Source organism: Chaetodon auriga, chromosome 16 (assembly GCF_051107435.1).
Source record: "Chaetodon auriga isolate fChaAug3 chromosome 16, fChaAug3.hap1, whole genome shotgun sequence".
In the NCBI taxonomy this organism is placed as follows: Eukaryota; Metazoa; Chordata; class Actinopteri; order Chaetodontiformes; family Chaetodontidae; genus Chaetodon; species Chaetodon auriga.
In genome coordinates this window covers 270,001-295,817 of record NC_135089.1, presented here as the reverse complement: position 1 = coordinate 295,817, position 25,817 = coordinate 270,001, and the positions used below count along the sequence as shown (strand labels likewise).

The following is a 25,817-nucleotide window of genomic DNA, read 5'->3' as shown; positions in this document are numbered from 1 at the left end:
ACAAATTCAATTAAAGATTTTGAGAATTCAAGGAAATGTGTGAAACACCAAGCTGTAAAATGTCACTTCATACCTTTACAAACTCGACATGTTTAATTCATATATTTCACTGTGTCACGTTAACCCACTCATCAAGACATGAAGTCTGAATCTTTCCTTTTCATTCCACAATCATTTCATGTGTGAGATAGTCAGACATTATTTAATAGGCATCATGTGACCCGTCAACCTGCTAGTCTTCACAGCTGAGCATACTTAAACATATACTTAACGTTAATGCAGTTCATTCAGAGGAAAAAGAAATCATCAGATCAGATCAGGGAGTCGCTTTCCATCTCTCTGCCTCAGCTGAACACATGGTAGAAGGTGTTAGTGGGTCTCAGCATGTTCTTCCCGGTGGACTGTCATGTTTCTGCAGGTCTCCAGTCCACAGGAACAGGAACGGTGCTAGCTTTGGTGTCCAGGTGCGTTTTGTGCAGGTGAAGAGACGATGATGTTGAAGCACAGCGTGAGACAGCTGCTTCATCTGGTCCACCGTCAGCAGCAGCTTCTGGTGTTGCTGCCAGCAGGTGAAGCAGTGGCAGATCTGTCCGACATTCACCTTGATGAAAAGGTGAGTGTAAGGGTTAGGATGTGAGAGAGGCAACATGTGGTTCTTATTTACTGCTGTAAGTCAGAGTAGATTAAAGCAAAACCCACCAGCTAATAAAGAGTGGTGGCTAATGTTAGCTAGCATTAGCATCTGATGTTGTAAAACCTACCATTTGATAATGCGCAATCAGTAACTTTGTCTAACTTTGTCTACAGGAGCTAACAGGTAGGAATAGAAAATAATATCTGTGGACTATGATGATGATAAAATCAAAATCTCATTCTGATGATGATAAAATCAAAATCTCATTCTGTGATAAACTGGTGTTCAGAAGTGTTAAAATCAATAAACTGCATGTAAACTCTAATGCAGCAGATGTTTATGCATAACGGGAACGGGTTATGGACAGGTGAGAACAGGACGTAGACAGGTGAGAACAGGGCGTAGACAGGTGAGAACAGGACGGAGACAGGTGAGAACAGGACGTAGAGAGGTGAGAACAGGACGGAGACAGATGAGAACAGGACGTAGACAGGTGAGAACAGGACGGAGACAGGTGAGAACAGGACGGAGACAGGTGAGAACAGGACGGAGACAGGTGATACGCATAAACATGAACCGTGAAGGATTAAACATTGATTGGTCTGTTGACGGCGTGCGTCTGATGTCGGCCTTTACACAGGGGGTCAGGGTGGAGGATCTGAAGGGTGTTACCAGCCAGCTGTAGCACCTCCTGTTGGTGGAGGTGGGTTCTCTTTGTGCGCCTCCACAGAGAAGTCATTAGTAACAGTTGGCTGTCTTTATCACAGAGGTTTAGATTACTTTCACTTCAAGTGTGACTCACACAAAACAAGAGTCAGTATGTTGGGTGTGAAGTGCCTCAGATCTGCCCTCACACTGCTCACTGTGGACTCTGCAGCCTGAACGCTGCTCTGAACTGACCTGAGGACAGCTTGTCATGATCAACACTACAGCACCGACAAGTTAAACTTCAGGTTTATGATGTCAGTGAGGGTCCTCACAAGTGTGGAGGTGCAGTGAGTGAGTGTGTGCGTGTGCTTGTGTGTGTGCGTGTTCGTGTGTGAAGCTGACTGATTAGCTGTGTTTTTGGAAATCAGAAAAAGGGTAAAAAGAGGAAGTGATCACAAAGACAGGAAGCTGAAATAAGCCCAGATTCTGTGTGTGTGTGTGTGTGTGTGTGTGTGTGAGAGAGAGAGAGAGAGAGAGAGAGAGAGAGAGAGAGAGAGAGAGAGAGAGAGAGAGCAGTCTGTTCAGGCCTCATAATGTCAGACATCCACCTTCACACACACAATAAAAACAGGAGGGTGTGTGTGGAGAGAGAGACAATCAAGGTGCCCTCGCACGCCCAGACGTCCTGGATCCATTTATGACCTCTGTGTGTGTGTGTGTGTGTGTGTGTGTGTGTGTGTGTGTGTGTGTGTGTGTCTGTGGTGTGTGTGTGTGTGTCTGTGGTGTGTGTGTGGTGTGTGTGTGTGTGTGTGGGCGGGTTAACACAGAGACATGATTTCATTTCAGGGCGAGCGAGCACAGCTGAAGAATGAGAATGAGAGAGAGAGAGAGAGAGAGACCTTTGGGTGAAGCACGGAGAGAGATCGAGGCAGCAGAGCAGAGCAGTCTGTCAGCAGACGGACGAGAAGTCGGACGGAGCTCAGCGGGAATCGAACCGACGACCTCTCAGGCTGAGGAACGTTCAGGAAACCTTTATTAGCGACGAGAAGCTGCTTCTGAGTGACAGCAGAGAAAAAGGTTTGAGTTTCTTCTTCTTCTCTTTTCTTTGTGCTGCAGGTTGTTTCTGTTTCTCAGCCAAAAACTCGTCGACTTAACGTCAAGTTCATGTTTAATATTCTTTGTTAATCACATGCAGCTCATGGCTGAAGTGTACCTGGAGTAAGAGCCTCGTACTGTCAGAGTACTACTACACGTTTGACAGTATTATGTCCTGAAGCGTGATGATGAGTTTGAGCAGCGAAGCTCCTTTAAACTCGTTCATATTCGACTGCTCTCGTCTTTTCTTTGAGTTTGAACCTTCAGATAAACAGTAACTGTCAAAGAAAAGTAACATAGCATAACATGGAAATACTCTAGGAAAGTACAAGTACCTCAGACTTGTACATGAGTACTGGAGTAAGTATACTTTGTTCTGTGTTGAATCAGTGATGTCCTTTAAGCTGCTCACGCTGATGAAGACGAAGGTGTCCTTTGAGTTCAGGGATCGTCCTCAGGTTTAGTCTGAACTTCAGACTTAATGACACATGAGAAACCTCTCCTAGACCAATGACAACCTCTCCTGGACCAATGACAACCTCTCCTAGACCAATGACAACCTCTCCTAGACCAATGACAACCTCTCCTTGACCAATGACTACCTCTCCTGAAGGCCAACATCAGACGCACGCCGTCAACAGACCAATCAGTGTTGAGTATAGAGAGACAATGAGGACAGTATGTATTCAATTCCATTATTTTTATTTATGAGGCACCAAATCCCAACAGAAGTGGTATCAGGACACTGTCCATATAGAGCAGGTCAGGACCAGAGACCCAGCAGCTCCTCTGTGAGCGACAGCAGCGAGGACAGGAAGAAACCTGGAGCAGAACCAGACTCTGAGCGTCATCCGCCATGACGGGCGCGCTTCTTTCATGTGCTCACATATGTCAACGTGAAACCAAAACTAATGGGATCAAACGTGTCCAGTGTCACAAAAACATGAACTTTGGTTCAGACTAGCAGGTTCTGAAGCTGAGAGTCAAACTGCTGTTCCCAGATCTGTGGTCAGCATTGTGAAGGAAAGGTAGATTTACTGAGCCGTCAGCCAGCCAGGAGATCAGGAGGCCAGGAGACTAGGAGGCCAGGAGATCAGGAGGCCAGGAGACCAGGAGATCAGGAAATCAGGAGATCAGGAGGCCAGGAGGCCAGGAGATCGGGAGGCCAGGAGACAAGGAGATCAGGAGGCCAGGAGACCAGGAGGCCAGGAGATCAGGAGGCCAGGAAATCAGGAAATCAGGAGATCAGGAGGCCAGGAGACCAGGAGGCCAGGAGATCAGGAGGCCAGGAGACCAGGAGATCAGGAGATCAGGAGATCAGGAGGCCAGGAGACTAGGAGATCAGGAGACCAGGAGGCCAGGAGGCCCAAGCTGCCGTATCCCTGCTCCACACAAACGCCACAGATTCGGCGAAAAGGAAAAAGTCACTGAGATCACGAAAAACACCCAACAGCAAACACAAAGCTTTGACGAGCACGAATTTACCAAAGTTCATGAAGGACAAGAAGCCGACAGCTGAAAGTCAAACTGCTCCAGCCTCTTCTGCAGGTCTGAGCGTACGGATGGTACCTGCGCGCCGCCTTGAGCGGATCACCTGAACCGATCCCGCCGATCTTCGGTCCTTGTGTTGCTCTTTGTCCACACGGCTGAACGCAGTCAGTGAAACCACAGAATAAGAACGTTCTGCGTGCAGACAGAGACATCACTGCCACGTGCAGACGTTCGTCCACAGACGCTGACTGTGCTGCTGCTGTCCTCCTCTCAGGTGTGTGTCTCCATGGCGACAGGTGTGTGCGTGTTACTGAGCGCGTTGGTCGGTGTGTGCGCGGCGTTGAACCTCGACACGTCGTTCCCGCTGCTGAAGACGGGCGGAGATGGAAGTCTGTTCGGACTGTCTGTCGCTCTGCACCAAGACCTGAAGAGAGACAGTTACCTGTGAGTACACACCGTTACCTGTCTGTCTTTCTGTTTCCTGTCTGTCTGTTACCTGTCTGTCTGACACCTGTCTGTCTGTTAGCTGTGGTACAGTCTAGCCTCGACCTCGGCTAGCTTCAGGTCTCAGTTTTAGGTCGGTGCAGAGCTGTCTGTCTGTCTGTCTGTCTGTCTGTCTGTCTGTCTGGTTCTCAGGTGTGTCCAGGTCACTGATTGGCTCTGTCACTGCTCAGGCTTCCTGTTTGTGTGTGAGTTGTACTTTGTCTCATCAGTTAACACTCATTGGTTGATGGATGTGTGAAGCCACGACTTCCTGCAGCACTGCAGTTAAACCACAGTGACAGACCATGGTGCTCTCTGATTGGCCGGTGGATGATGACACTGCAGTGTCTGGTTTAGTCCGGAACGGCGGAGATGTTTGGTCGTCTGTGTGAATGAGGATGTTGTTGAGTCTCTAAACATTAAAGATGGTTTAAATCATCAAACTCCGTCATTTCTGTCATCAGATAAAAACACTGGTGTGTGTGTGTGTGTGTGCGTGTGTGTGCGTGTGTGTGTGTGTGTGTGTGTGTGTGTGTGCGTGTGTGTGTGTGTGTGTGTGTGTGTGTGTGTGTGTGCGTGTGTGTGTGCGTGTGTGTGCGTGTGTGTGTGTGTGTGTGAGAATTCCTCATGTGTAACAGGGTTAAAGTATTTTTCATTTACAGAGCTCCTCATGCAACACATTATTACACACACACACACACACACACACACACACACACAGACACACACACACACACAGAGCCACAGAAACACACACACACACACACACAGAGTCAGGTGATTGCCCTGCAGTGTTAATAATGCTTCTAGATCCTCTGAACTCTAAGGAGACTTAAGCTGACAAGGTTCAAGGGGTCACTGAGGAAGTGCCAGGACTCCATGATGAAGCGTTGGGGGGTTCTGGAGTCAGGGTCCATGAGAGAGCTCAAGGGGTCCTTGACTAGATGTTTGGGGTCCTTGTGAAGACTCCAAGAGCAACTGAGGAAGTTTTATGGTACCTTGAGAACGTTACAGGGCTCCTGGAATGTGTTCTAGGAATTGTTAGTGAGGTTCTAGGGATCTTTGGGGAGTTTCTGTGGGTCACTGAATCAGTTCTGGGAGTCATGGAGCCGGTTCCAGGAGTCACTGAGGCGTTTCTGTGGGTCCTTGAGGTTTTCTCGTATCGTCTCCTGTTGGTACAGACTGATAAATCACATGTCTACTGTCAGCAGATGCTGTTCTATCTGATGCTGACAGGTCAAATTAGCTGCTCCTGTTAGCACCTCCTGTTAGCTGCTCCTGTTAGTAGCACCTCCTGTTAGCTGCACCTGTTAGCAGTGCCTGTTAGCACCTCCTGTTAGCAGCGCCAGTTAGTACCTCCTGTTAGCACCTCATGTTAGCTGCTCGTGTTAGCTCCTCCTGTTAGCAGCGCCTGTTAGCACCTTATGTTAGCTGCTCCTGTTAGCAACTCATGTTAGCACCTACTGTTAGCACCTCCTGTTAGCAGCGCCTGTTGGCATCTCCTGTTACTGCACCTACTAGCAGCACCTGTTAGCACCTCATGTTAGCATGGCTCATGATGTACTGGCTCACTGAAGGAGGTCCGCTTGTGTTTCATGTCAGTTGCTCCTCCAGCTGCTGAACTACAGAAGATGTTGGTGAGCTTTCAAATCAGCACCAATAAATGACTTCCTGTTATTTTCACAACACCCACACGCACCTGTAGAGGTCACTCAGAGGTCATCCAGCTGTCTGTCTCTATGGTCACCATGATGACCATCTCTTTATGTTCTCTAATTGGATTGGCTGCAAATGGACCACACACACACACACACACACAAAGTAATTTCATTTCCTCAGGGAGTTCGGGGGTCAGGAGGTCAATGTGTCCTCTGATTGGTTCATCTCATCAGATGCCACTCCTGTGATTGGTTGAACAAATAGACCTGATCAATAAATAAGACAAAGGAGGTTTTTGTGGTCCTTGAGGAAGTTTGAAATGTCGGGTCCAGGTATCCTCTAGAAAGCTCCAAAGGCCCACCTTCAGTCTGAACATCTGCCTGCTGTCAGGTCACATGATGTCTGTTCACATCAGACAGGAAGTTACAGCTCACCTGACACCTGTGAACCACAGTAACACATGAGCTGAGATCAGATCTGAGGTCAGAGGTCACCGGGATCAAGTGCTGTGTGTTCAGCTGGTAGACTGATCCAAGTGTGTGTGTACGTGTGTGTGAGTGTGAGTGTGTGTGAGTGTGAGAGAGAGTGAGTGTGTGTGTGTGAGTGTGTGTGCAGACCTGACCACAGGAGGGGAAATGAAACATATTGAGGAAGCTTTACGCACACACACACACACACACACACACACACTGTGTGTGTGTGTGTGTGTGTGTGTGTGTTTCTGTGCCTGTGTGTGTGTCCTGGATGTCCTTCAGACTCAGACTTGTCTTCATTTCTTCCAGGAACATCAGAATTCAAAACCTTTTACACTAGTGAGGTCTTCAAGGACATTCCAGGCATCTTGAGTGAGATCCAGAATGTTTTAAACAGCTCCAGGGTCATTCAAGACTTTTCAAGGTGTCCCTGAAGGAGTCTCTGGATGGTATGGTTCCAGGAGTACTTCAAAACCTTCCTGGGGTCCTTGAAGGAGTTCCACAATGCTTTCAAAGACTCCTTCTTCTTCAAGGCATTCCAGGATGCTTGACAGGGCTCTTGAAGTCCTTCGCCTTGCTCTCAAGGAAACAGACCCTCACCTGTCTCACCTTTCTCGTCCTGTCAGGCTATTGGTTGGAGCACCCAGGGAGAAGGCGGAGCCTAACGTTCCAGCCAATCGAACAGGAGGAGTGTACAGCTGCCCAATCACAGCTGACCAGTCAGACTGCAGCAGGATGATGCTCATAGATCCAGGTGAGACTCACCTTTGTTTTCTTTTATGTGTGTGAGAGGACACACCTGAGCCAACTCACCTGCAGTCAAACACTGTTTGCTTTCATATACAACACAGTTACTCAAGTACTGTGCTTAATTACAAATTTGAGGTACTTGTACTTAATTATTATTACCGACTATTTCCATTTTATGCATCTTTATACTTCTACTGCACACCTCAGAGGTAAACGTTGTACTTTTACTCCATTACATCTGTCTGACAGCTTCAGTTACTCTTCAGATTCCCTCCTGTCCAGTGAAAAGCTCGTATCTCCAGCTGTGTTGATGTTGAATGTTTGAGCTGAACTGAAGGACGAAGAGTTCCTTCATGTCTTCTTCAGCTCAGTAAACTCTTTAAAAAGCCTCTTGGATCAGCTGACAATCATCGTCACAAAGCTGAAAACAGCCTGTTTTTCTGAGCTCGTCACACTTTTTGGAGATACGTGGTTCTCAGAGGACGGCCGCGCTGCAGACATGCGATGATCTTCTAGAATCTGATGCACTGATGAAGATTAAAGCACCAACAGGATATAAAGGAGTTCAATGAGCTGAAACATCTACAGCAGGAACATGAATGAACACATGAATGCAGCAGGAACATGAATGAACACATGAATGCAGCAGGAACATGAATCCACAGACAGCAGAGAGAAACACACTGACAGGAACACTTTACTTATACACGAGTACTTTTACCTCAAGTACTTTCAGCTGATAGTACTGACACACTTTAACTTTAGTCAGTTTTTTGGATGCTGGATTACTTTTTCTTCCTCCTCTGCCTGTAACTCCTGTGTGTTTTTTAGCAGTATCAGTACACTGAACCTGTGCAGTATATTTTAGTACACAGTGAAGCAACATGAGATGTTCAGCTGGTCACACACAGTGATCGATGCTTCCTGTGTGTCGCATTCCGCTCTACTTCGGCGCGGCGCTCTCTGACGGCTGGAGGTCGGCCTGATCGGGTTGTTTGTCTAAAGCCTGACAGTCAGGACTCAGGGCTCGCTGCTCCTCCAGGTTTTCAGGCTAATGGCGCTCAGACCTGGGACCTTATCTCTCTCCTGGTGCATTATGCGTAGTCCATCCCTCAGCGAGCAGTGACAGCTGCTGTCTGTCCCTGTGTCCTCTGTGAGCTTTTGTCCAAACACAGCACACACACTCATGATGAAGCTGAGTGGGCTGTTATCAGTGCTCACCATCGCAACGGCCAATCAGGGGAGCTCATTTCTAATGTCGCACTAAACAAACAAGCCCGCAGTGAGTTCCTCACCTGTCCTGTCTGTTTCAGACCTGAACCTGTCCGAGGACCTGATTGAGGACATGTGGTTGGGCGTCTCAGTAGCCAGTCAGGGCCGACCTGGGGGGAGGGTCCTGGTGAGTCAGTGTTTCATTGGCTGGTCAAGTTGTCACTGTTTCTAGATGTTTTGTCAGCATTAATGTTGAAGGGTTGTCACCTGTAGGTATACCTGAACACACCCACTCACCTCCACTCAGCTCCACCCACAGGTGGAGGCGGAGATCAAACCTGGACACCACCTGACGTTCTCACTGTGGTCTTCATCACATCCTCGTTATGTTCCCGTTAACCAGCTGACTGGATGACTAATTATCTTACTGGTCAGCTGATCATCTGACTAACAAACCACCTGAATTAACTCACTGATTGACTGACTGCTCACTTAGTGACCATCTAATTAACGACGTAGATTGTCAATAGCTGAATGACAGTTTGACTGCGTCAAATTAACGAACTTCTAACGTGCTTAATAAGCTCTTAATCAATTAATAACCAGGAGAAAATAACTAATTACTGATCTTCAGACGACTAACAAACAAAAGAACCAGCTGATAATCTGACTCCAACTCAAAAATAAAGAAACAATAATAAATCAATCTGAATCAATAACTCCATGTGTGAGCAGCTGACAGACTTAAGTCACCACCTGACTGACTAATAACCTGACTTAACGAGCTCATCCTCGTTTTTCTCTGTATTTAAGAACAGAAACATGATTACCTGATGAATAACGATGTAAACTGGCCAACTGTCTGACAGATTCAGGAGCTGAAAAACTAGTTGGTCAATCTGATTAATTAACAAGTAAACAAGTTTATCCAGTGACCGACCGACTAACGAACCCTCTGGTTCACTACCGTCCTGATCATCGGCCTGTCTAACTAATCTGATTGATTTACGTTGAGTGTGTCTTTAACGAAGTGACTGACTGACGAACTCTCTCTGCAGGCGTGCGGCCACCGCTTCGTTAAACTCTACGGAGCGTTCAAACTCAGACACATGATTGGCCGCTGTTATCTCCGTGGAAACGACCTGCAGTTCAATGACACAGACATGCACTGGCAGAACCTCGACCAGCCCTGCAGGTAGGTCACGTGACACACAGGTCACGTATCTTGTGACATTTCAGTAAGCCTGTGTTTGTGTGTGTTTAGTCACCTGGGTGATGTCAGCGGCGAGGTCATGTGTAACATGGGGATTTCTGCTGCCATCACTCAGACTGAAGTCATTGTGGGCACACCTGGAAGCCACGAGTGGCAAGGTGAGATTCTGTCCATCGCGTTTCTGTGCTGCTGATTCAAACTCAAACACGCTGTCGTTCGTGAATGTGAATCTTCTGTGTGTGTGTGTCGTAGGTAACGTCCACGTCTCCTGGATGAATCCAGACGTGCTCTTTGACACCAAGAGGAGCTCCCTCCCCAACCTGCAGCGCAGAAACATTTACATAGGTGAACTGTCCCTTTAAATTTCACTAAATTCGAAACTCGGACCTGAACAGACACAAAATACATCTGATTCAGTGTGACATCACTTCCTATGGAGATCATTATCTCTGATGATCCAGAATTAACCTCTAGAAATCCAGAAAGACTGAACCTGAAGTTTCCTTTAGCATCACAGTGATACATCAGTACATCCATGAGTGCTAGCAGGTGCTGCTAACAGGCACTGCTAACAGGCACTGCTAACAGGCGCTGCTAACAGACGCTGCTAACAGGCGCTGCTAACAGATGCTGCTAACAGACGCTGCTAGCAGGTGCTGCTAACAGGCACTGCTAACAGACGCTGCTAACAGGCGCTGCTAACAGACGCTGCTAACAGACACTGCTAGCAGGCGCTGCTAAAAGGCGCTGCTAACAGACGCTGCTAACAGACGCTGCTAGCAGGCGCTGCTAGCAGGTGCTGCTAACAGAAGTGCGAACAGCTAGTTAAGTAGACTGTTAATGAGATGGTTTGTTTAAATACTGAAAACAGGACTGAAGTTGTAGCTCAGTGTCAGTATGAAAACCTCTGGGCCACCATGTTTCCATGTGGTGAAGACACGTTAATATTAACTGTGTGTGTGTGTGTGTGTGTGTGTGTGTGTGTACACGCGCAGGATATTCGGTCACTCAGGCTCATCGTCTTCTCTCTCAGGATGATGAAACCATAGTAACAGGTGATGGACTCCTTCACTTTCATCAGTAAAGTATTGGAGGACAAGGCTGATCGATTGATCCATGTATTGATTCGTGTATTGATGAACAGGAGCTCCTAAGGACAGTAAAGAAGATGCTCGTGGCTCTGTGCTGTTGGCGATCAAACAGTCTGATCAGCTGCTGATTCGTCAAACTCTGCGTGGTGAACAGATGGGCTCGTACTTTGGTAATGCTGTGGCCACCGCCGACCTCAACAACGATGGGTAAGGATCTGGAGATCACATGATTCACTCTGAGGTCACATCCTGGTTTGCTTTTTGTGCCCCAACATGAAGAAATCAAATTCAGGACCACAGAGAGTCACGCTGTAAAAACACGTGAAGTGGAAACATTTCAGTTTCTTAAAATACGTCAAATGTCCAAAAGTCTCATTTAAACCAGGTTTGTTTGTTCGGGTGATTCGATCAGTCATAAATCATTTAAGAAGTGGTGAAGGAAATCTACAGTGACCTTCTCAGAGGTCATGTGTGAAGTGCAGAATCAGCACACGGTCCAGGTTGTCATCAGGTGGTCTGAGGCAGCGCTGCTGGAGGGTTAGTAGCTCGGTCTGACCATCCTGAGGCTGCACTTCTGTCACCTGTGTGAGCGTCAGGGTCGTTACTGAATGTGACCGACAGACATGTGACAGCCGTCATTCACAGCCAGCAAACATAACTCCACATAAAAGGAACTGACTTAAGACAAAGTGACATTGACGTGAAATTGATCCAATCTGGTCAAAAACACGTCGACTTAGATTTCAAATCGAAATAAAAACTTCTACAGTGCACTTAAAGAAAGACTTTTGGTTTTCTCCTGCAGGTGGAACGACCTGCTGGTGGGCGCTCCTTTTTACTTCCGTCGTCAGCAGGAGGCAGGCGGGGCTGTTTATGTCTACATGAATGCTGGAGGTTGGTTTGATTCTCAGCCCAGCGTGGTGCTGAGAGGACCAGCTGGATCAGCGTTCGGTATGTCTGTTACTGCTGCCGGAGACCTCAATCAAGATGGCTTCCAGGGTAAGGACACAATCATGAGCTCAATTTGATGTTTGAAGAGACGGCGATGAAGAATCGAATGTGTTTTGTCTGTCAGACTTTGCAGTCGGAGCTCCTTTCCATGAGACAGGAAGTGTGATGATCTGGACCGGGGGCAGTGAAGGGGTCTCTACGGTGCCGAGCCAGGTCACACCTTAAACGTACCTCTGTACGATTACAGTCAGAGTGTAGGTCTCACCTGTAACACCTCTGCCGTGTCTCTCTGCAGGTGATCCAGGGGAGCAGGGTCTCTCCCGGGTTCAGAACTTTCGGGTACTCTCTGTCTGGAGGTCTGGATGTTGATGGGAACAAATATCCGGACCTGCTGGTCGGCTCTCTGGACGACACTGTTGCTCTGCTCAGGTATTTAAACCTCCCCAATCACACTAACAGACAGAAAATATGTGTTACCGTCAAACACATTTCAAGTTTTAAATCTTTATTTAAAACGCACAGAATTCACACATAAACTACCTGTGACTCTATGAAAACTGTAAGTAAACAGTGACTCCCTGTTGGGACAAACATTGACAGCGTGGTAACAAACCCTCAGGTACCAGGTGACCCCCGTGGGCCGTCACAGGACCATGTTATTCATCACTTCAGCACTCCGTCGTTATGCAGATGACACCAACCTCTATGTCTTATTTAGTCCTGAAAATCCTGATGCTGCCATCAAAGGCTGGGTGATCTCCAGCAGCGTTGAGACTGACTTCAGTTTATGATTTGTTTTATTTGTCTGTTTGGCCACGCCCTGAAATCCATGTTGTATTTCATGGTTTATATTTTCTGTTCACCTTGAAACTACCTGTGAAAGGTGCAATAGAAGTAAAGTTTACTTACTTACCAACAACTGCCAATAATGTGATACATCTGGAATGATCTGGAACAATCAGTCACATAATTAGTTACCAACTACCTGTAAGTAACAGTATCTATATGCAACACATTGTAATTACCTGTAAAAACTACCAACAACTGTAGTACTAACTATGTACTATCTGTTCCATCAGTACGTGTCCACTGACAGTAACAGTAGCTTTATAATTACGTTACAGTTTAAATGTGTTGAAATAAACATGTTTTACAGCAGCTCAACAGTCATGTTATTGATGATATATGGACCAAAGTGATTGATTGATTGATTGATTGATTGATTGATTGATTGATCCCTCAGGACTCGTCCAGTCATTCACCTCAATAAAACGCTCAGAGTTTCTCCGGACATCGTCGACCCAAACAGTTGTGACTTCTGGTAAGTTTCAAGCCTGTGACCTGCTAACATGCTAACATGCTAACGGCTAAGTGAAGTTAGTTAAACAAATCACTAACTGACCTCAAGGCTCTTTACAATCTTTACAGTATATGACACTGACCATCCTTAGACCCTCAAATCAGATAAAGAAGAGTGTGTGTGTGTGTGTGTGTGTGTGTGTGTGTGTGTGTGTGTGTGTGGTGTTAGTATTCAGGTGGAGGTGTGTTTCTCCTTCATCTTCAGCACCGGAGAGAAAAGCGAAAGGGACAACGTCAGTGAGTAAACTGATGGAGGTGGTGACGGAGGAAGCATTCCATTCTTTACTGTAGTAAAAGTACTGATACCACACTGTACAAATACTGAAGTAGAAGTACATGAGTATAATCACATTGCAGCATTGTTTAGAATACACCGATACTACAGTTACTTTATTTCCCCTCATGCTTGATGTCAGACTGATAGAAATATGGAGTAACGTCTTGACTGTGCAAGTTAGTACTTCAAGACCACAGTGAGCACAGACTGCAGTCTCCTGGATTAGCTTGAGCCGCTAACCTGACACATGGAGGACTATGAGGACACAAAGCTAACGAGTCTGTTTATGGTCAGAAGTCAATTATCATCAACCGGCTTCCTCTGAGTGTGTGTGTGTGTGTGTGTGTGTGTGTGTGTGCTCTCAGCTAATTGGCCAACCTGATTGATTGACAGGATGTCCACTAACACAGACACAGATGCACGCACGCATGCGCACACACACACACACACACACACACACACACACACACACACACACACACACACAGATGACATCATATTGTGTCCTTGTGTGTCCTCATGTTCTTTCTTCTGTGTGTTTTTCTTAATGATAAATCACATTATAGAAACTGATATTATTACATCACACACACACACACACACACACGCACGCACACACACACACACACACAGTATTCCTCTGGGAGCTGTGTGTAGGTGTTTTCTGGTTGTGTCTTTAATTTGACCAATCAGAGACGAGGTCACACCGTTGCTATGACACCGAGCCTACACACACACACACACACACACACACACACACAGTATATATCCATGTACAGACAAGCAAGACCAGATCGACATAAAAAACATGTGGAGCAGCAGCCTGATACAGACACAGCAGATACTGCAGTATAAGGCAGTACAGTAAGGATGGGACAGTCATGTCCTTATAGGACAAATGGGAATAAAATCATTGAAGGAAAAGGCCGTCAATAAAAGTGTTTGTGACGGTTCGAAGCTGCTCATCTCATTTTGTTTTTTCTGCTCAGAGCGGACGCTGTTGACACACTTTCACACTGTGAGTCGTAGATGATCCAGATGATGCTTTAACTGTCTCTCTCTGTCCATCTGTCTCTCAGCCGTCCACTTCACTGTGACTGCTGACATCACCAGCCTCAAGTCCCGCCTCCATTTCCGTGACAATGGGCAGAGCACGTACTCTGGTTACCTGTCGATGCCGAAAAAACAGTGTGAAACTCTGAAAGTCGGACTGCTGGTGAGACACATCACAGTGTGATGTTCTGTTCGCGCCCTCTGCAGGACGCAGTGTTCATTACGGCCACATTTGTCCTGAGGACAGGTTCATCCCCTGGAAAGCAGGACTGAGATCAGGAACTTGTTTCTGCAGTAAATCTGAAGGAAAAGGTTCGAACTGTGCTGACATTTATTTAAAATGAAGTCTGACAATCACTCCCAGTTAGCCACCAAAACCTGTTTAACACCTGAAAGTAAATGCAAACACTCAAAGAAATGCAAATGCTAGCACAGCGACGGACGCACTCATGAACGAGCACGCGTGTGCTCGAATGTGGCGCTTGATTTTTGAGGAGAAACCATCCAAGATCCATCTGACATTTGATGCAAATGTTTCAGATATTTTAACATTTGATTAAAGGAAATCTGCTGTGTGAGATAAGACCAGCGGACTCTTCTGAGCTTTAATCAGTCTGCTGCTGACAGATGTCACATCCTGCTTCTCCACCAGCGTTCACAGGAAAAACATGAACTTTCCGTTCAGACACAACAACAAACTGCTGATGGTGGACACAACTTGCCTGGAGGACAGACAGATTTCTCTGACTGTTCGTGTAAAGAACGTTGGTGTTGAGTTTTTCAGTTGGTCTCAAAGCGTCGAGCTGTGCAGGTTGACGTAAAGTTCACGATGTTCCAGGCTCGTCCGGTCACGTCTTCATGTCGGTCTTATCAGCTTGTTGTGTTCTGCCCACATTTTCTCGGCTTGTTTGTCCAGGTTAACAGACGTCTGATGGCTCAGCTGACTTCATCACATCACATCAAGCCCCCCCTCCTGTTTTTAGCCCATTTATCCTGTTTGCTCCACATTCCTGCTAATCATTCTCCAGATCATCCTTTCAGCCTGATTTCTTTCCAGGCAGCAACAGGTTTCACTTCATTGAGATCAACCTGCAGAGACGCACTGCTGTTGCGTTCAGGGACACTCTGGAGTGAGAGAAGACAAACTATGAACAAATGTGGACAAAGGGAAAAGTAGAACAGTTCCTCATATGAAGGGTTTTGTTGAAGCTTTTTTCTGTGTGTTTGTGTTCAACAGAGTCCTATCCGAGACAAAGTGGAACCTCTGGCGTTCTCCCTGAACTTCTCTCTGTATGAGAAGCTTCCCAAGAAAAGAAACTCTGTCCAGGACCTGAAACGTCTCCCTGTGCTGAGCCAGACACCCCGACCCATCAGAACACAGGTCAGAACCGATCAGAGCCCAGGTCATATCTTAGTCAAACCAAGGTCAGAAACAAACAAAACTCTTCAGATCAAAAAAGCAGGAGAGTCCAGGTCCTGTTTGGACTTTTCTTCACTGATACTGAATTTCTTCATCTCTCAGATCCACATCCAGAAAGCCTGTGGTTCTGATAACCGCTGCCATAGTAACCTGCAGATGACGGCCCAGTTCACAGATGAGAACCAGAAACCCTTCCCCATGTGAGTGAACTCATTCAGACCAGACTGAGGGTCCACTTTAAGAAAGCACAAGCTGAAAGGCTTCTGCGTTTCTGTCTTTGTGTAAAAACACTTGTGTTTGGTGGGTTCAGCAAACAGCTGATCAGGTAACAATTGATTATTCAGATCAATCATATCAACATATTTAATTTCTGATGAGACGGGTGCAAGTGTTTCAACAAGGAATAAATAAGATGGGGGTCAAAAGCTGAATGTAGCTATGCAGCAAACCCTGTTCTTACCTGTCAACACTCCTCTGCATGGTTCTGTTTTATTGTGGGTCATGTGACACACTGAGTCCAGGTACTTTGTTTTACTTGGTCAGTCCACCTACACTGCCCACATGTCTACTAGCAGCCTCCAACACCCAGTTTACTCATTCTAATGGTGCTCTTCAGAACAATTCGTTGATGCTAAAGAATCATTTGACCATAAGAGTCTAAAAAGACTGCAGAGCCCTGATCACTGGACATGTCCATCCCTCTGTCCTGTACATGGTGAAACTGACAATAAGGTTGACTTCGACTTGACTGTTTGTCATGTTGTGATTTGTGTATTTTTGTTTCCAGGCAGAAGGACAGACCGGTGTTGTACTACAATAGCAGCATTAACCGATTGTTTCTGGAGCTTAATGTCAGCAACACACCATCACCGGGCAGACCAGCAGAGGACGCTCACAACACTGTTGTGAACATTAGCATCCCACCGCTGCTTATATTCTCTGGAGTCCGAACGAAGGTAGTGAACCTAAAGGGTTTTTGGCAGGGAGTGCAAGGAGACAACAGTGTCATCTGCATAGGAGTGGATATTTAAGATGAAGCTGTCAATGAAATCACTGAACATGAACATGAAGAGTCGTGGGCTGATCCTTCAGGGACACTGACGATACCCTGGAAGGCTTAAGACTTGACTTAAAGATGCCTTCAAGAACTTGATTTATTGACCTGAGATTTGGCTTAAATTTACCCAAACGTTCTCAGACTTGACTTGGACTTGTCCTGAAGGACTAAGGCTTTGACTTGAAGTTTGCCATGGATTTCCCCAAAAGAATCGATTGACTGACTTGGGACTTATCGTAGAGGACCTGGGACTTGGACCACTTCCTCCTACAGTCAGTCCTGTGTTTGTTTGTGTTTCAGGGTAATGTCCAGGCAATGGTGAAATGTTCTGTCATGGACGCCGTTCTTCTCTGTGAGCTGGGGAACCCTTTCAAAAGCAACCAGAAGGTTAGTACTACAGTCTAGTACTGCTGATATTGTGGTACTGCTGATACTATGGTACAGCTACTTTCTGTATTACTGTCTGTACTGCAGTCCTGCTACTGGGACTCCAACTGATCCTCCATCTCCTTTTGTTTTTTAGATTCAGGTGTTGATCATATTTCAGCCGTCTGAGATCAGTTTGGACAGCAGAGAGATTCAGTCTGTGTTGCAGCTGTCTACGTAGGACGCGTGCACACACACACACACACACACACACACACACACACACACCTGCCTTAATGTCTTTTATTGGACAGGTTGGACAGAGTTGTCTCTGTGTGTCTTCAGGCTCAGTGAGCAGTCAGATCTGTTTCCTGTCACTGTCTCCATGTTGGTGGAGTATTCACTGCAGGCATCTCTCACTCTGTAAGTAACAGTGTGAGAGGTTTCATGTTGACCTCTGACCTTTGATCTGATGACCTCACTTCTCTAATTGGTTCATTGTGTTCTGACAGAATCAATCCACCAGGCCCCGCCTCCTTCAGCGGTCATGTGATTGGTGAATCAGCCATGAAGAAAACGGAGGATGTCGGCAGTCTGCTGCTCTTCACCTTCCAGGTTTGTCTAAAATCCCTGTTCAAAGAGTGGGAACAGACCAGGTGTTGACCCATTATCTTATGTGACAGGTGCACATCAAAGGGAAGCCACTGGGTCCCCTAGGCAACCTACAGGTGGTGTTTGATTGGCCAAGGGAGGTGTCCAATGGCAAATGGCTGCTGTACCTCACAGAGATCGAAATGAACGGCCCATCAGAGCCACTTTGTGCTCCGCCCGGCAACATCATCAACCCCCTCAACCTCACGGTAACATCAGCTTCATACTGACTCCTTTCAAAATAAAAGTCCAGAGATGGAGTATCTCAGAATAAAGGCCATTCTAATTGGAATCTCTTACTGAGTCATCTTCAGCTCATCTCTTTCATGTTGTTTCATAGAATAACTGATTTTCGGTTTCACTGGCTTCATTTTCCTAAACTTTTCTTCTGTACAGACTCCACGGGCGGCTTTATCACATGGTGTGTGGAAATTAATAAACTGCAAACCTTCAAAAAACTGAATCCATTTTCTGTAGGCTGTCAACATGTTTGATTCAGCAGAAACACCTTGACAGTTAGTGACCGGGTTAACATCTATGAGCACCTGCTCATAGATGTCCTCCTCACACACTGAGATGAGACACCGGATCCGTCCCTGCAGGGGAAAATGAGATCACCAAAAAACTTATGGTGTTACTGCTGAACATGGTCGACAGACTCTTGGTTGTGTTTCAGCTGCTTTATTGTTGACTTTTAATATTCGTACCCAGGACTGGCGGATTATTCTGAACAAATGTTAAACTGCTGATGATTCAAGCCTTGAATTACAGCAGTGTAAACATTTGGTAACGCTCTCCCGATGACGGTCCCAGTTTGTCCCTGTCACACTTTTAATCTGTCTCTGAGCTCATAAAATGTGATCCTGAACAACCTCACCAACTCTCCTGTTGTCCGTGAATTTCTGTGCCTGTTTGCTCAGCTGTCAAAGGTAGAGGAGAAGAAGAAGAAGAGGAGTCTGGAGGAGGAGGTGAAGGAGAAGAGGGAGGAGCAGAGAGAAAAAACTCGTCCTGTCCTCCACCTGCAGAGACAAAAAAAGAAGTCCTACATTCTGGTACAAACACAGCCACTTCTGTAGCTTTGAGTCTGTTGGTAGTGCAGTACTGCCACCACCCACAGGGGGCGCTGTGAAGTATAAAACAACCCAGGAAGCTACACTGGACGAGTTACACTTGACTTTGTGTGCATGCTGTTGTGCGTCTGTCTTTGGGAGGACTTTGAGTGGGACGTTGGACCCTTTCGCAGTGTTAGGACATTTTTGTAAAGGGACAACAATGTTAGACAGCGAGGACATTTTAGTGAAGTGAAAACATTTTTGTAAACTAAGGATATTTTGTTGTCCCTGCCTCTGCAAAGGGCTGTTTGAGAGTTCAGACTTGATTTTAGGGTCAGGGTTAAAATGAGATCCAGTTTCAGGGAATCAGTGTCCTCACAGGTATCAAAGCAGAAACGTGTGTTTGTGTGTGCAGGACTGTGTGCAAGGGGCTAACTGTGTGACGTTCGCGTGTCCGCTGGTCAACATGAACAACTCAGCAACTCTAACAGTCAGAGCCAGACTGTGGAACTCCACCCTGATCGAGGTACGAACACTTTGAGCACATCTTAACTTTACAGAACAGACGCCATCTCTGCAGCTTTTAGCCTCTTTTAGCTCCTAGCTTTGCTTTTTGTTTCACACTTCCTCTTGGGTTCAGTGTTTCCAGCAACAGCCAAAACAGCAGGCAGACTCAGTTTAGAGACCCGCTGGAGGACATAGTGAAGCATTTATCAGCTAAAGATGGAGGAGACCGAAAACAGAGCTAAAAGAGAGAGAAGCCTGAACTGACGTCCATCAGGAGACACGACCATGACTCTAAATGAATGACTGTGTTGCTCTGTGACTGCAGGAAGTGGAAGTGTGTAGCAGTTTGCTAACATGTTAGCTACACTTACTGTGTAAGCTGTTAACATGTCAGGACTGAGTTTTACTCACTGATTCTTGAAATCAGATCTTCTTGTGGGTGTTTTAGGACTACAGTGATGCAAGGAGTGTGTTGGTTCGAGGCCGGGCGACTCTGAAGCTGCAGACTAACAAACCGACCATCAACATGGAGTCTCACAGCACAGAGGTACTTAACTGCTAAGCGGCAGTCAGCGCCCCACAGAGGCAGTGGAGTGAATTACAGCCACAATCTGACTAAACATCGTGATGATGTATATTCTCTTACCAGTGAAAAACCACCATCAGTGTGTTTGTAGTTTCCTGTGTTGCCTCCTGGATCACGCAGATGGTCTTCCTCTTCAGATTGAGGTCCACATTTATCCTGACCTGGGGCAGCAGGTGGACTCCAGCGCCCCCCTGTGGATCGTCGTGGTCTCTGTGCTGGCTGGCGTCTTACTGCTGGCTCTGATCTGCCTGCTGCTCTGGAAGGTAAACTCAGCTGTAAGACGTATAGAGACAGTTCAGCAGATAAGAACAGAAAACTCAGCCATAAACTACTACTTCTGTCTTATCACTGGTTCTAGTTTCAGGATCCACTTTTGACCAAAGTCCACAGATTATTCTGATGTTTTGCATTCTTGTCGCCATAAAATCATTAATGTGTAATGTCCTCATCGCCTCCTGCTTGCTAAAGTGACACTGTGCTGCCCTCCGCTGTTCAGTGTGGTTTCTTCAGGAGAGCCAGCACCAGAGAACTGTACCAGGCAAAGACCCAGAAAGCCCACATGAAGAGCCAGCCGTCTGAGAGCCAGAGGCTGGACGAAGAGCTCTGAGGCTGGGCAGGCTGCTGCCAGAGAGCCCTGCTGTAAGGACCAGCTGCTCAACGACTGCTTACTGACTGTTTACATGTAACTGACTGTTTACTGACTGTTTACATTTAACAGACTGTTTACTGACTGTTAATTTAACTGACTGTTTACTGACTGTTTACATTTCATTGACCGTTAACTAACTGTTTACATTTTACTGACTGTTTACTGACTGTTTACATTTCATTGACTGTTAACTAATTGTTTACATTTTACTGACTGTTTACTGACTGTTTACATTTAACTGACTGTTTACTGACTGTTTACGTTCAACGGACTGTTTACATTTAACGGACTGTTTTCTGACTGTTTTTTCTCCTCAGCTGTCAGTCAGAGGGGGCGGGCTTCACTTTGAATGTCTTCACTTCCTTCTTTCCAGCTGTTCTGACTCTTCCTGCACCTGATCAATCAGCTCATCAATAACTCTATTGATCCTTATTCGTCTGTCTGTAAATCCTTCTCTGCCTTTTTATTAGTATTAGTTTAGTATTGACATGTTGTTTTTTGATCTCCTGCATTAATGTATCTTTATAAAACAACTTTTATTGTGAAAATCCCCCTCAGGCTGTCAGAGGAAGTTGTATGTTTCAGTTAGTTTGATCAGTGCCTGGTGGATGTTAGAGGCTAACAATGCAAACATGCTGATGTTTAGCAGGTGTAATGTTTACTGTGTCTAGCATGTTAGCATGCTAACATTAGCTCATTAGCATTAAACACAGAGTCCAGGTGAGACTAATGGGAAGGTCATCAGCTCTGCAGGTATGTGGTCATGAACCAAAGGACTGGGCATGTTGACCTGATGATGGCTAGATGAAAAGTCAGAGGATCAGTTTTTAAAGTTCATCTGAACGTCAGAACGTTTCATCACGATCATTTGACAGACATTTCAGTCTGGACGTTACCGTCTGCAAAGCTAACGCGGTTTCCCTCCGGCCGCTCTGCTGTCTTCACTTCTTCCTGCTGTTGTTGCACATACGAGGTTTCTGTGTTTTGTGTGTCTGCAGTGTGGTTTCTTTGTGCGTCGGACGGCATGGCGGGCCGCGGCGCTCCACCAGGGAAGGATTATGGGTAAAGACCAGCAGCAGCAGTATACGGACGCTGACGGTTTCCTGATCCAAGACGTCTCCTTGTCCAGCAACAGGAAGTCACCCAAGCACTGGGTCACCTCCTGGACTGAAACAAACTGAGACTGATGGTATCCATGGACACATCCTCAATCGGACCAAACCAGACCAGACTAGACCAGACCAACATGTCCTGACCCAGACCAGACTAGACCAGACCAACATGTCCTGACCCAGACCAGACTAGACCTGAACCAGACTCAACTGGACCACTCATGACCCAGAACACACTGCCATTCAAGACCTGCTGCACTGTGTGTGTGTGTGTGTGTGTGTGTGTGTGTGTGTGTGTGTGTCTCATGACCTCTTAACCTGCTCACGTTCAGTCTGTATTGACAGACGGAGATACGAGGTCTTCAGCTGACAGCAGGGCTGGTTGGTCTGAATGTGGAACACTTTGTTTATTATTGATCTGTAATCAGGATGTTTACTTCTTGTTATTTTTTCATATCGGTGTGACTTGCTGTGCAACAACATTTCCCAGCATCCTCCTGGCCTCTGAGTGAGCTCACATGTGAAGAACTTACCGTTGGTTTTGTCCTGATGAAGACACACAGAGTTCTTAGTGAAACACTGGTGTTGTGTTCACATGCTGAAGGATGTTGTTTAAAAAAAGATCACAGCTAACTGCCTGTCACATTCGTTTGATGGTAATATTTCTGATGGCAATTGAAAGCAGCATCTGTGTGTGGGCGTGGTCTGTCATCACCGTGGTGAAGTGTCTGTCAGTGTGTTTCCTGTATGTGGTGATATTAAAGTATTTTTTGATAGTTCACTGGTTTGTACTTTATCTGCCATGATGCCTTCAGGGTCAGTGTGTAACTCAGAGCTGCTCTGTCACCACATCTGATGTTCAGGTAAATCTATGTGCAGTGTATTTATACATAAATGTACATGTGTACTTATACATCAAATGTAACCAATCAGAGCTCAGCTTTATCTTCATTCAGCTGAGCTGAAAAACACAGAAAAACTGACGATGAAGAGAAAAAGTGATTTATTTAATAAATTAAACATTAATACGACACTGTGACGATGACCCTTTGCTGAGTCCCTTAATGCACCACGGTTCAACCAGAGTCCACAGTCCTCTGAGAATCTACGAGACAGTCAGATCCCACTCTTCATCATCTTCATCTTCATCAGGAGCAAACTCACTCCAGGTAACCTCATTCACCTGAGAGACAGAGATCACTGCTGACATGAACACACACACACACACACACACACACACACACACACACACACACACACACACACACACAGTGGGTTTACCTGGAGGACTCCTTCAGTCTGCTCAGGTAGAAGCTGATCTGAGGTCTGTTTCACCTCCACCATCACTTTACTGTCACCTGCAGAGATGAGTGGACATCAGAGACGATCAGAGAAGAGACACTCAGACGGTCCAACAGCACAAGAAGACAAACCTACAGCATAACAACAGCAGCAGTAGTAGTAAGAGTACTTAGAGTATTCGTACCTAGTAGTATGAGTAGTACTGTGGTGAAGGCCTGGACCAGAGCCTTCTCTCTGACCAGCCTCAGCAGTTTACAGCGTGTCTGCAGCAGATCACCTGGACCTGGGGGGGGGGGGTTACCCATATGTTTACGCTCGTACGCTCGTATGTACTACAGTCTGCAGTACAACAAATACCTGCAGTCACAGATTTCTAAAGCTCTGTTAGCTCGTGATGCTACAGCGACTTCCTGTTTACACAGCTGGTTCACCTTGATTGGCCACTCACTGAATCACTGGTCTGAAATCAGCCAGTTCCTGAGAGCTGTGGACGGACATTTTATTTTGAAATTTACGAGAAGAATTCAAACAGAGCTGCTTCCTGCTGTGTTGTCCTCACCTGTGCAGGTGAAGCTGTCCTCCACCACCGCTGCTGCTCTCGTCATCTGTCTGTGCTGAGGGAAGGAGAGCTGCAGCAGACAGCCAAACCTCAGTCTCCTCCATCTGCCTCCACCCTCCTCCTCCTCCTCCTCCTCTTCTTCATTGGTGAGCTCCCTCAGCTGAGGAGGACAAACACAGACAGGAAGTCACCTGCTCTCACACTAACTCACCTGAAACCGATGACAGTTGTGTTTCTCACTGTGATGATGTCAGAGGTCCAGCCATTGAATCCCAGGCAGTGATTGGCCAGTTCCAGGCAGCGGGCGTGGCTCAGAGGTCTTCTGCTCTCAGACAGGAAGTGAGGAGTCTGTTTGGAGCTCAGCCTCACCTGAGCGCACACATGCACACACGCACACACACACACACAATTCCATTTGACCAACGAAGAAACTGATCGGAGCTGTGATTGGTTGATTCAGGCTGAATTGGCTCGCTCTTCGATTGCTGAAGTCATTTCCTTGTTTAAGCTCTTAAATGTGAGACGTCACAGGAAGCTGAGTGTCTTTGGGCCGAAGACGGCTGAAGACTGAACAGCTGAGACCGCCACGCGTCACGTTCTCCTTGTTTTAACGGATCAGACAGCCGATTGGTCGAGCTCACTTTAGAGCTGGCTGTGATGTCTCCAGCATCATGTGACCTGTTGATCGACGTCGGAAACACACTTCTGTTATCAAAGCTCATATCTGCTCACATGATCATTTCTAAGTTGTGTATTTCTCTCAGCTGTGCAGTATTTATGATCCATACTGGTAACTGTGTTTTTATAAACTGTACACATTGTACATATACATAGACGCAGTATTTCTGAGGTGAAATAGTATTTTCTCAGGTGCAGTACAACACGTCATGTCAGTACTTAGTTTTCTCATTAGACTACAAGCAACAGTACTTTTTTATGGCAGTAGGATTCTTTGGCATTTACCTTTTTTCAGTACTCTGTATGAACATGTACACAGTTGTTTTTTATTCTGTGTCTTGTAAACTTTTATTTTTTGCCTCTGTGCTGCTCTTCATAACCTGCTGGCTGTAACGACTAAATTTCCCCGATGTGGGATCAACAAAGTCCCATCTTATCTTATCTTATCTTATCTTATCTTGAAATGTCTTGACACCCCTGACAATGGTCCAGGGACCCTTCAGGGGGTCCCAAGCCTCGTATTGACTACACTCACTACAGCTGAGAGCCAAAGCATCATCACTTCCTGTTTACTCATCATCGACCCTGCTTCGTGTTTCAGTCAAAATATTATTGTATTTATTTATTTATTTTTTTCTTTTTAAATCTGAACCAAACTTTATCAAACCTGTTGTATTAATAAAGTTTTTTCAACCCTACATGAAGAGTTTAACTCCTGTTCTTAAATGTTCAGGTGGGTCATATTACAGTTTTAGTTTGAGCTGAACAGTAAGACGTCCTGATGAACTACAGAATCAGTAGAAGAAGAGTGTTGAAAGGCGCATGATAGACTGCAGCAGAAGAAGAAGAAGACCAGGTTGTGTCAAAGCTGTGAGGTGATGACCTTGAGTGGAGAGCTCTGGAACAGCAAGCGTCCGTCAGTCTGCCGGAGTGCCTTTGAGGCCTGAGCAGCAGAGTAGAACTTGATGATGGCGTAGAACCCGGGCGGGCTGAGTGGAGCGTTAGGACACACCTTCAGCAGGTAAAGAGGACCGAAAGACGAGAAGACGCTGTACAACCTGTCCTGAAGGACAACACACAGCTGTTATTGTCTGATGGAAGAGCTCCTTATAAATAGTGATTTTTAAATGGAGTCTGGTAGGACAACTTCTAGCTCCAGACATTTACTGATACTGATAGACCTGAACCCAGGTGGACTCACACAGACCTGAACCCAGGTGGACCCACACAGACCTGAACCCCAGGTGGACTCACACAGACCTGAACCCCAGGTGGACTCACACAGATCTGACCACAGGTGGACTCACACAGACCTGAACCCCAGGTGGACTCACATAGATTTGAGCCTCAGTGTGACACGGATGGATGTCCCACACAAAGAGGGTCTTGTTGTTCTCCACAGGAACCTGGAACTCCAGGATGTCTACTTCCATCACACCTGCAGAGGAAAGACAGAACAGTCTTGTCATCAACCTGCACCAAACTTCAC

The 25,817-nt window shown here is 46.3% G+C and overlaps 2 protein-coding genes across 3 annotated transcripts in view; one reads left to right on the top strand and one right to left on the bottom strand.

The window, feature by feature from the left end:
- The first annotated feature begins 2,187 nt into the window (after positions 1–2,187).
- On the top strand, positions 2,188–21,774 carry LOC143334640 (integrin alpha-3-like). 2 transcript variants are annotated; one of them, XM_076753512.1, is made up of 29 exons: positions 2,188–2,359; positions 4,143–4,312; positions 7,110–7,237; positions 8,547–8,632; positions 9,504–9,640; positions 9,710–9,816; positions 9,911–10,003; positions 10,654–10,713; positions 10,803–10,956; positions 11,555–11,748; positions 11,825–11,913; positions 11,996–12,129; positions 12,944–13,021; positions 13,229–13,296; positions 14,416–14,552; positions 15,627–15,770; positions 15,912–16,009; positions 16,597–16,765; positions 17,167–17,253; positions 17,390–17,469; positions 17,578–17,655; positions 17,745–17,847; positions 17,916–18,092; positions 18,804–18,935; positions 19,351–19,461; positions 19,891–19,989; positions 20,166–20,291; positions 20,525–20,667; positions 21,676–21,774. In XM_076753512.1, the coding sequence occupies exons 2-28, from the start codon at positions 4,155–4,157 to the stop codon at positions 20,633–20,635; spliced, it is 3,138 nt and encodes a 1,045-aa protein (XP_076609627.1). In that variant the 5' UTR covers positions 2,188–2,359; positions 4,143–4,154; the 3' UTR covers positions 20,636–20,667; positions 21,676–21,774. The 2 variants fall into 2 exon arrangements, with proteins under 2 accessions (XP_076609627.1, XP_076609628.1); XM_076753513.1 differs by lacking the exons at positions 2,188–2,359; positions 4,143–4,312; positions 7,110–7,237; positions 8,547–8,632 and adding an exon at positions 8,855–8,875.
- A 940-nt stretch (positions 21,775–22,714) lies between these two features.
- rdm1 (RAD52 motif containing 1) overlaps positions 22,715–25,817 on the bottom strand; it is a 3,969-nt gene continuing 866 nt past the window's right edge. The window contains exons 2-8 of the mRNA XM_076753514.1: positions 25,663–25,766; positions 25,212–25,391; positions 23,891–24,019; positions 23,651–23,810; positions 23,276–23,374; positions 23,071–23,147; positions 22,715–22,972 (exon numbers count right to left, since the gene is read on the bottom strand). Coding sequence (XP_076609629.1) covers positions 22,895–22,972; positions 23,071–23,147; positions 23,276–23,374; positions 23,651–23,810; positions 23,891–24,019; positions 25,212–25,391; positions 25,663–25,761 — 822 coding nt within the window. The 5' untranslated portion in view covers positions 25,762–25,766 and the 3' untranslated portion in view covers positions 22,715–22,894. The remainder of the gene's footprint in view (positions 22,973–23,070; positions 23,148–23,275; positions 23,375–23,650; positions 23,811–23,890; positions 24,020–25,211; positions 25,392–25,662; positions 25,767–25,817) is intronic.